The following is a 10,828-nucleotide window of genomic DNA, read 5'->3' on the forward strand; positions in this document are numbered from 1 at the left end:
GAGAAGCAAAGCAGCAGTTTCCTTTCCATTCTGGTAGGTATTTATCCGACCCCCAAACCCCGATCACTCCTTATTAAATTGCTCTGTTGGGTGACAGTACAGTTGTATTGGCTCACACAGATACCACTTCCCGCTCACTATGCATTTAATGTATACCGGTTAATAATAGGTTGGTCATTGCAAGGCGCTTCCTAATTTCATTGTTTAGAAACAACGCAAAAAATGATCTCCTGCAGGCTGTGAAATGTAATATTGATTAGTTGGAGATCATTAAGATTTTATGTGCAGTGAAGGTCAGATTTTAGGTCCACACTCTTGAGTCACTATTTATGGGTCAGTATGAATAGGACTCGACTCTTAGCTGCGGTGCAATAACTGTGACTTGGATATTAATAACCCACGTGCCTGTTTATGTTATTGACCTTCTTTTCCTCCCTCTCTAGCTCCAGCATTAGATGTAGACTGGCAGAGTAACAATACATTTGCATCGTGCAGTACAGATATGTGCATTCATGTCTGTAAATTGGGGCAAGAGAGGCCGATAAAAACATTCCAGGGACACACGGTAAGGACCAGTTACATTGTTACTGCACTGAAAAATCTAATATGAAATAATAAATAGGATGTTAATGATATCAAATTTCCTTATCCTAAATATAACTCCTATTTTGTTTTGTGTAGTTTGCAAGCAGCGTCAGCATGAAAGTTAAAATAACTAGTTGCCACTGTTAATATCCCTTTTCACTTCTTACCCTTCCTCGGGCTGCGTGTTTTATCCATTCCAATGTTTTATTTATTTTTCCCAGCATGTTTTGGCGTTTTGCTTTGTGGGCGTGTATACTTAATTTTACCTTGTTTGTTGTCATTAAGAATAAATGTCTCTTTTGCAAAAAAAAATTCCCCTCACCCCAAATTTCCCCTTTAAAGGTTTCCCCTGCCCCCCCTTCCCCTCGTGAAGGTGAATACATTCAGTGCTGTTTTTTCCCACGCTAAACTCTGCACGTTTGGCCACGTATGATTATGCAGAGTAATATATTTATTATCCTGGCCGACAACATCGGCCTCCGATGCGGAAGAATTGTATTTTCAGCGCCAGGTCTCCAGATGCTTTGTTTCAGCTGCTAGCGCTCTTCCTGAGTTTTTAAAAATGGCGTTAATCTCCGCATCCTGTTGACCTGTGGTTTGACTGACGTTTTCTGTCCTCGTGATGGCTGTAGAGGACAGCAGCTAAAACTCTCAAGTATTTGGCAATCCTGAGGGTCCCCAGAACTGAAACATAGACTGTGACGACAGACAAGAACCACGTGTGTGTCCCCATGTCTGCCCATCTTCCGGTCTGCTGTGACACCTCTCATCCTATTTCATCCATAGGGCTTTCTTTCGTATTTAGGGTGTAGCCCTATGTCTATCCCAACAAGTTTTAATTACCTTACTGTATTGGCCCATACCACATCTGCTGGGAGGCACGTCCACAAATCTACCACCCTTTCCGTGCATAAGAACGTCACATTTCCCCTTAGCCTGCCACCTCCCTGCTTCAGAGAATGACCTCTTGTTCTAGCCCCCCTCCTCTTTCTTTGTAATATGTTTCCCTCCTGTACTCTGTTGAATCCCTTTATCTTAAAGGATAGAAGGGAGGGGGGGATAGGATGTCGTCCTGTAGTCTTTCCTGATCAATCTTATGCTATAGATCTGGGGTGCGCAAACTTCACCTGCTGCGACCCCCTGCCTGCTCTCCCTCCCTGCTCGCGCCCCCCACCTTACCTCGTCTTCGGCATCAAATGACGCGTGCCAAAGACAAGGAAGGGGACGTTGCGGAGGCCCCACGCGATCCCCTGGGATTTAATTTAAAAATGCCTATGGGGAAGAGTGCAGGGCCTCTGCAACCGCTGCGCCGCCCTGAAATCTTCGCACCCCAGTTTGCGCACGCCTGCTATCGATAATGCACTCAGTAGCCCTAAGATGCACATGCGTCTTAATAGCTCTTCTTTGCACAATCTCCAATGTATTTACGTCCTTCCGGAGATATGTTGGAGATGAATCACTTTGGCTCCAAAAAACCTGTGGTTCCAATAATGTAAAAAAACAAACTAGCAGCCAGGATAGCTGATCTATAAGTAAGTATTCTGTACACTATTTTGAGCACCATATGGATTATTTGGTTATTTTATTTTCTAGAATGAAGTGAACGCAATAAAGTGGGATCCTACGGGTAACCTTTTGGCATCCTGTTCGGACGACATGACATTAAAGGTAAATTGCTAAGCGTTTTTTTCAGCACTGCAGAAACGAAACTGTATTTAATGCCCCCTGAGAACTCGAGAGCATTTCTAACTGAAAGGTTTGGAGAACACCAGAGAATAATTTGGTGCTGATGGGGCATCCAAAGCTGACCAGTTCTGCACGTACAGTAGTTATCAATTCTTTGTGGTGGTGCAGAATAAAAGAATAGCAAATGTGCTAATCGCTGTTAGGATAAAGGTAGCTTGAAGTTATTACAACAGAGTATAGACCGGTCACCTTTAGTTCTTCAGCATGAAGTAACAGAGACCAAGGATTACCCCCCCGACACTATCAAGAGCGAGTAAGTGCGACAAAAAATACAGAGGTATCGGGCCACGTCCACTCCATGTAACAACTTCAAAGAAGTTTATATCAGTTCTATAGTATTAGATAATACTGTCTGCATTTAAAAAAAAAAAATTAAACTCCTAATGCCATTTTTAATGTTTTTTTTAATGTGCTGATCATCCTATGGTTGCTACAGCAAACATTCAGAAAGTCATATCCACTACCTCTTTTGAAACAGGCTCTCACACCTTTTTGAGCTCTGCCTTTTGGCAACAAAGTATCACAAACAGATCTGCCACTGTGTTCCAAACAGCAGACTTTTTCTGAAAGCTGTAACAATAATGTGTTACACTTACTAATATAATGTTACATTTCAGCTGCAGCATTTCTTAGACTGCAGCGCAAAGTTAGAAGGCAGCCATTTCGTTAGGCACACAATCAGAATTTTTACAGATTTCTAACGAGCACTAAACGATTGCCAGGGGGGAGGGGGAGAAAGTGTTGTTGAGAACCCCTGCCCTAAAGTATGATGGCTATTATTGCCTGATAATGACCACTCCCCTGAATGGTCTCTAAATGCTATGTGCAAATATTGTCTTTTTTCTCAAGTTTTGCTTCCTGTCTTTCGAGCTGGCTGAGTTGCCAGGCCATGCAGCGAATAGTGCTATCTTCCACGATGTCGTTCAAAATTCTAGTCATAGGTCCTTGCGATACCTTTTTAGCGGACCAAAATTACAGTTCTTTACAGCTGAAATGATCGTGTACAGAGCTTTGGAAACATATAGGTTTCTTCTTCAAATGTACACTCAAAGTACACTATGAAGAACTCTGTCCGCTATCACAACCTACATCAAATCCGCTCTTCTCCAGGGTTAATACTCCAGTACTAGATTACTACAAGCAATATGTATTCATTATTTGAACTTCACAATAGATGTGGTTACCTGTGTATGTATTTGTGACTGTAAATACATTGCATTTTTTTTAAAATTAGATCTGGAGTATGAAGCAAGACACTTGTGTCCATGATTTGCAAGCACACAACAAAGAGATTTATACCATCAAATGGAGCCCTACTGGTCCGGGAACAAACAATCCAAACGCTAATCTTATGCTAGCAAGGTAAATAATACTTGTTCAGTTAGGACGTTTTGTAGACTTCCTTTTATACAGCGACGAGCCAAAGCAACACACTCCCGTTTATTTTTCAGCGCATCATTTGATTCTACAGTTAGATTGTGGGACGTAGATCGAGGAATCTGCATTCATACACTGACGAAGCACCAGGAGCCCGTGTACAGTGTAGCCTTTAGTCCTGATGGCCGATATCTGGCCAGTGGGTCCTTTGACAAATGTGTACACATCTGGAATACACAGGTATGGCGTAAAGAATTTCACTGAGTGTTGGCCCATCAGCCATATTTTTATGCTATTCAGTGCTATGCTCTTGTGTGAACTTCGTCTATAATGTAAGTATATTTGCATGTACGTGAATGTACAGGCTTGATTGTAAAAGATTCCCTTTTGATATCTCATTGTCATTCTCTGTGGTATTGGGAACCATTGCCCATGGAATGATATGTTGTGTATTCCTGCACCGAAAGTGCCTTATGGCAGAACACTGCTTAGTAAATATGGCCCAGTGTCTTTATACTTTATAAGATTAGAATTACTGACTCACGTCACACGCTCACTCTGTTACTTTCTCTCTGCATCTGCTTTATTGTGTGTGTGTGTGTGTGTGTGTTTGTACCTGTGTTTTATTTAATCTCACTGGCCTCTAACTCGTAGACCTCAGTACGTATTATTATTACTTTGTGCTTGAAATTCTTTCAAGGTTAGTCAACAAAAGAGATATCCCCTGGAGGTTTGATAGTAGTAGACAGTGTGCACTGCTACCCACCAGGTGTTTTAGCTCACACTGCTAGAACTGCGGCCTAGAAAAACCGTGCTTGTGAGTGCTAGTACTGTTGGGTCTGACTTGATTCGAGTCATTAGGTTGGTGCCTTAAGTTTATCAACTCCATATAGTTTCTTCCTTTTACGAAGTGTGGGATGGGACTCGCTTAAATATACTTTGCATAGCCCATTAGAATATCTCCCCGTCGGGTCCCACGGGTGCTCTCTTTTCAGTACAGGTATGTCTCCCTAATTTATTTGGAAGTATGTGTGTGTCTCACACACCTTGACACAACTAAATTGAAAGTCACTCTTCTTCCACCCCACCGGATTAACGAGTGTGTGGATTTTTGACAATCCGGCCACGGATTTCGGATTCAATATGAAATCAGAGTTCGGATTGTATTCAATGGCAGATTTTAATTAATCTGCTTAGTTTTTTTTAGTACCCAATCCGCAGATGGATTTTGGTGGGAGAAACTGATTTGGACTAGTTCGTCCATCTCTACTAAAGAACTTGTGCGTTTTGACTTAAGATCTCACTAGTAAATTGGCTTTGAGCTGGGTTTCTGTGTTAGAGCAGCTTAGAAGGTTAAACTCTACATGTACAGCTGTGTCTGCTTCTTTCATTGCATTCCACATTTGTCTGTTATGGGCAAACTATAATCTGCTAGAAAATTTTATTAAAGTGAACTACCAAAGGAGCTTTAATATCTGCGCTGCTGGAAAAGGCTGCTAACGGCAGTTCTAGTGATGTTATCACAAATGGGATCTCAGACAGATGAAGAACTTCATAGGAACAGATATGACAGCATTAATCAAGAATGTCACTCGGCGCTGAAGACAAGGAGGGTTCTTCTAAAACTTCTATAACACTTATATTTACCTCACTTGTTTTCTTTTTCCTCTAGACGGGTGCATTAGTTCACAGCTATCGGGGAACAGGAGGGATATTTGAGGTTTGTTGGAACGCAGCAGGAGACAAAGTTGGAGCAAGTGCATCAGATGGTTCAGTAAGTATTAAACAATCCTTTTCTGCAAAAATGAAATCCGGGGTACTAGTTTTCTGTTTAAAGGTACCTTAACATCTGACCATTGTGGGAGGTGTGGTTATGTGCAGCTTTACTTAATGGTGAATGTTCCTACGGTATAAAAGTAGAACACAAATGTATCGAAAAACTTTAATTATTGTTTCTTCACATATTTCACTATAAATCATTCAAACAGCGGAGCTGGTTTTAGTGTAAGAAAAAGCTTTTCATGTCATTTTATTGATATCTCTTGTATCATGAGATCAAAAAAATGACATGAAAAGCCAAATGCACATCAACTTTGCCCTTTTTTATTCTGTAGCATAGAAGTGACATCTGCAATGAGAGAAGTATTGTGTTGGGTTTTGTTGGACAAGACTGGCAGTGTTGACTGTGCTCCTCATGCACTGCTGATGTTTAAATCTGTCTTTTTTTGTTTGTTTTCTTATTAAACAGGTTTGTGTATTAGACCTCCGAAAATAGCGCTAGTGGTTGGAAGCCATGGACCGACTATGAATGTGTACATAGCCAAAATGACTGTCCCAGACCCATGTACTGCTCTAGTCCCACTTAACCATGGCCAGTCCACTACAGCCAAACCGAAAATAAACCTATACATAGATATTTAACATTGAAAACGAACCCCTGCAAAAAACGTTGCACCTCCAAGAGGACAAAAAGGTTTTGTATGACAGCTGGTGAATTTCTGTTCTGCTGGAAGCTGCTTTTTCCAGAACAAAAACTGTTGGGAAACCTGGAGATTTCGCGCGGCAGAAGAGTGTTTGGAAATACACACGCAGGGAACATAAATGTACCAAATTTGGAAGATGCTCAAAAATATGTCCAACTTTTTCCCCCCCATCCTAATTTCCAGTCTCCAAGCATCCATTATTTCCTTCTTTTTTTCTCTTTTTTTTTTTCTCTCCTCTGTAATAATTTTTTCCTGTACAGAGAACATGGGCTATTAACTTGAGCAATAGTTTGTTCTTGGCTTTTACATGTTATTTTTTTGGGGTGTTGGGAGGATTACCTAATGGCTGCATATAATACCTTGTTTTTTTGCTAATTTCTTTTCACCTTAACTCTTTGAATACAATAACTCCATTTGTGAACGCACGAGAGAGAGAGATGGATCGGGCTTGGTACATTTATTTTGGCTCCAGCAGCACAATTCTAAGAAGTCTGGCGGAAACATTGCCTGGAACACATGCAGTTTAATGTCATGTTAAAGAGAAAAATATCAATTATAGGTAAAACGCAATGTTTTGTTATGGCGACGTGGCTGAAATGCTTATTTGGGACAATTCTGCCAAACCTAAAGGGCACAAAATAAAGATCAGACAGCAGACACTAATGTGTCTTTTTTTGTTTCTTTTACACCATAAATACATTATGGTAAACTTGTGCACTATTGTAATAGGAGCAAAATATCTTTTTCTCCCTAAGAGATTGCAATCCTTTTTGGGCTAGGATCCTTGCAAATGATTCTTGAAATACCTGTATAATACAGCTTTATTATGGAGAAGCTCAACAATGTAACCAAATTGCAGTGTTAAACGTATCTCTTATGTTAATCTCCTATAGAAAGAGTACTCTTATACCCCCTGTATTCATTAACATAGAGAGAGAGAAGTCCAAATTGATCACCAGCTTCGATTTAAACGGTCTTTAAATGGAGACTTGCTTCAGGTTTTAATTGAACGTTTTAGGTGACTTTGCTCCCGTAGGCAGCATTAATTGGCAGTACAGTAAGTTGCAGATAACCTCAGTTGAGTATAAACAATACTTTCACGCTTGTTGTTGTTTTTTTGTTTTAATTTTTTAAGTACGAGATCTACGCTGCTATTCAAAATAGTAACAATATCTGTTTTTGTTTCCTTACGTTTTATAATACTTGACTATAAATAACTAATTCCGCCTTGCCCTTGTGATTGCCATAGTTGTGGTTCTGTTCCCTTGGAGAAGTGGTCTGGATTTAAATTGGCGATTAGACTAGTTGTGGAAGAGGTTGTTGTACATCTCCAACAGGGTTGGCCAACGCCAGTCTTCAAGACCCCCCCCCCCCATAGGTCAGGTGGAGGACATCCCCGCTTCAGCATAAGTGGCTCAATCAGTGGCTCAGTGTCTACGACTGAGCCACTGATTGAGCCACTTATGCTGAAGCGGGGATGTCCTCCACCTGACCTGTGGCGGGGTCTTTAGGACTGGTGTTGAGAACTACTGGGTTAATCCCCGAACCTGCTGCAATTGCAGATAAATGCATTGTAGGCCTCTAGTGCAGAGACGGACTGAACAACGCTGTCCATGTGCTTTTAAAACCAACAAGCACTCTTATTAAAATGTACATTCTAATCCTATAATTTTAGTGTTGGGCGACACGGGCAGAGAGAAGATTTCTGGTGAAAAACTCGTGGCAGTAACATTTTCTTCCCAATATATTTTGAGTTCCACAAATCGGGTGGTCGCCATTCTCAGAGATACGTAGGCTGCTTTTGAATTTGACAATTTCCATTAAACTACTGTAACACATAATAAGAATCACTTCATAAACCATAGCCAGGATTGCTAATAGATGAGATGCACAAGAAGTACATGTTAAATGCTGCTTTAACAGCAGGGACTTTTTTTTTTTTAATTCAAGGAAATATTCCGCTTAAGCCACAATGCAATTATGACTACAATGTTTTAACATTTGTGTTTTGCTGTGTAACACAACTTAAGGCAAGTCTTACCTTTCCTCCCCCCCCCCCCCCCCAAGGCAAACCTTTTTATTTCCAGATTTCTGGATCGACCCAGCTCTGCCCCTCTGTACATCGCCATGTAACATTCTTTACTCTCTCACCATGGGACAGTGACGTGTTTATCATTCATATATTTTTTTTTAATGTGCATTTGAAATGTTACCAATATTACCAACTGTTTTCCTGTAAAATAATTAGGAGCCGTTCAGAATATCTTTGCTGGAAGACCATCTCAGTCGCTGATGTCCATGAAAAAACTGATCTGTGCAATACTAATAGAGAAAAAACATGCTCTCAGAAATAGACACAAATGTTTTGAATGTGTATGCTAAAACAAAATTATTGATTGGATACATTATTATTTTTTTGCTTCCCCCTATCTGATAGCGCACACACACGCACACGCACACGCACACACGCACACACACGCACGCTCGGTGTAAAACAACGGTTTCATTCCATCTGTTAGAAATAAAAAATTAAAATACACACAACCTCATAAAATCGAATTTTTAAAAGACATAAATGCAAAACCCTTTGAAACCAGTCTGCTGATCAGCACCGCGGCGTTCTGAAAGCGATTGCTTTATCCTTACATGAGGACTTCAGCTGTTTTAAGCATGAAGAACTCCAACTGCTAAGATTTTAATAGGAACTCTGAAATATATGTTCTTGCTATCCGTGTCCTGTGCTGGTGCTTTTAATTTGTCACTGTTATAAATAAGGCAAATAATTCAGACAGGAGTGATCCAAGTGATGTTTTATTTGGTAATAAACACTGTGCTGAGCTGCAAGACTTCATCATATACAGTTTTCTGTATTGCCACAACTGGCCATAAAAACTATATCGATTCCACCAAGCTATGTACACACTATTTTTGAGACACTGCAATATTCTGATAAAAGGCAACTTTCTATTTCACATTTTTGGTGTGATCTTTTCTTTCGGTTTTCAAAGCTGCAAATCCTTTGGGTCTAATTCTGTGAGCCGATCTATAGCACTGGAGTCACATGTCTGCATCATTTCTTGTGTTATTCAATTAAATAACAAATGTTGTAAAAACAAAACATGAACCAGCTCATGGCAGTTTTTTGTACATGTTAAATACTTTTATTGTTTGGTTTTCATGATAACTTGTCTAACGAAGATGACTTTTTGGTGTTCTGTACTGTCCTGGACCATGTTAATTACACTTTTATGATGTATTTTGGTTCCGCATCATAATAATTTGCCCCAGTGCCCCTTTTTACCCTTGTTTTGACACATTTTCTGGTGCAGTTGCCCGTTGCATTGTATTGCTCTGACAACTGTAATTTGAATCAGATCTGAAAGAGGTCCAGAATAAAATATATTTTGATATTATGTTTAGTTTCCGTTTCTTTGTGGGTGGTCTGCGGAATATGGCGGCTAAATAATCGCTTGCAATTAAGATGCATTGTTCCAACGGAACGGTTAATATACTTCACTCGGCTCTGACTTTCGTCCGCTGACCCTTCATTCAGTATTGTGAGAAGCAGGGAAATGCACCGTTAACAGCAGTCCTTTCCTTGTATGTGAGGAGAAGTTACAATGCTGACCACATGTGACACTGCCTCTCGCTGTATTGGGTAATGCCCAATGACTAACAATTGTTTGATTCAGTTGACCGTCTTGGTTACCTACCTTTGTTTCTAGGCATGGAGCTTTGCAGTGCAGCACACACATGGTAGAATATGAGTATTGTTTTGATTGTTGGTTATTAAGTTGGAGAATTGGAGCACTTCTGATCAAGCTGCTATAAGACACTATTTTCACTCGATGGGTGGCACTAATCAAGGTATCGGCTTTCTCTCGTTATAGATGAAAATGGCAGAACAGGCTGCATTGCGTTTTAAATTCTTATAATTTTTAATTACAGGATTGGAGCAGGGGTTCTCTGTAGCAGAACAGCGTCCATTTCAGCTCTGGGGATCCCCGGCTTCCAGAGATACTTACCTCTGTAGTGGTGTCGGTATCTATGCAGGCAGAGAGACAGCGTGCCTAGGAAAAGTAGGTGACTGGGGCGCTAGAGTGCAATATCAATATTAGTTAAGTGATGCAAATATAAAACACACCTGACCCTATAATAGGATCTAATGCAAAAATATGCGTGCAATATTAAGTGATGCAAATGTAGAACAAAAACCTGACCCCACAATAGGATCTAATCATATATTGAGACAAATTAGTTATGCTGCCAGAGTAGAGGTGAAGGGGGTCCTAGGCCCCCTGAAATGGAACAGAAAAGTGATAACTCGGGCGCATGAGCTAATTGCCACAATAATGTGAAAGTATATTACCAAGGATAAATAGAGCGAGGTCTTTAGAGACCGCATTATATACCAATAGCACATTTATTAAAATGTTAAATAATTAAAAACAATTACGTGTTGTATAATGTAGACAGTCTGCCTAACAATATCCCGCATCACGCGGACCAATGGGAAGCGGTGACATTATCCGGTGTGGCTTCATATTGGCCAGCGTGACCAGAACACTTAAACCTCAGAGATACCAGCAGCACCTACGTAGGTCAGTAGCCCTGGAAGCATGGGGTGCCCGGAGCGG

At 40.5% G+C, this 10,828-nt stretch overlaps 1 protein-coding gene across 4 annotated transcripts in view; it reads left to right on the forward strand.

Annotated features, from left to right (window-relative positions):
* The window catches only part of TBL1XR1 (TBL1X/Y related 1), a 102,235-nt gene extending 92,631 nt beyond the window's left edge, over nucleotides 1-9,604 (forward strand). For all 4 annotated transcript variants that reach the window (XM_075570753.1, XM_075570752.1, XM_075570755.1 and 1 more), the window contains exons 11-17: nucleotides 1-33; nucleotides 444-565; nucleotides 2,179-2,253; nucleotides 3,566-3,693; nucleotides 3,783-3,948; nucleotides 5,381-5,482; nucleotides 5,957-9,604. The exon at nucleotides 1-33 is cut by the window's left edge and continues 28 nt beyond it. In XM_075570753.1, the coding sequence (XP_075426868.1) occupies nucleotides 1-33; nucleotides 444-565; nucleotides 2,179-2,253; nucleotides 3,566-3,693; nucleotides 3,783-3,948; nucleotides 5,381-5,482; nucleotides 5,957-5,983 (653 nt within the window). In that variant the 3' untranslated portion in view covers nucleotides 5,984-9,604. The remainder of the gene's footprint in view (nucleotides 34-443; nucleotides 566-2,178; nucleotides 2,254-3,565; nucleotides 3,694-3,782; nucleotides 3,949-5,380; nucleotides 5,483-5,956) is intronic.
* Nucleotides 9,605-10,828: the final 1,224 nt, after the last annotated feature.

The sequence above is a fragment of the Ascaphus truei genome, chromosome 14 (genome assembly GCF_040206685.1).
Source record: "Ascaphus truei isolate aAscTru1 chromosome 14, aAscTru1.hap1, whole genome shotgun sequence".
Classification (NCBI taxonomy): domain Eukaryota; kingdom Metazoa; phylum Chordata; class Amphibia; order Anura; family Ascaphidae; genus Ascaphus; species Ascaphus truei.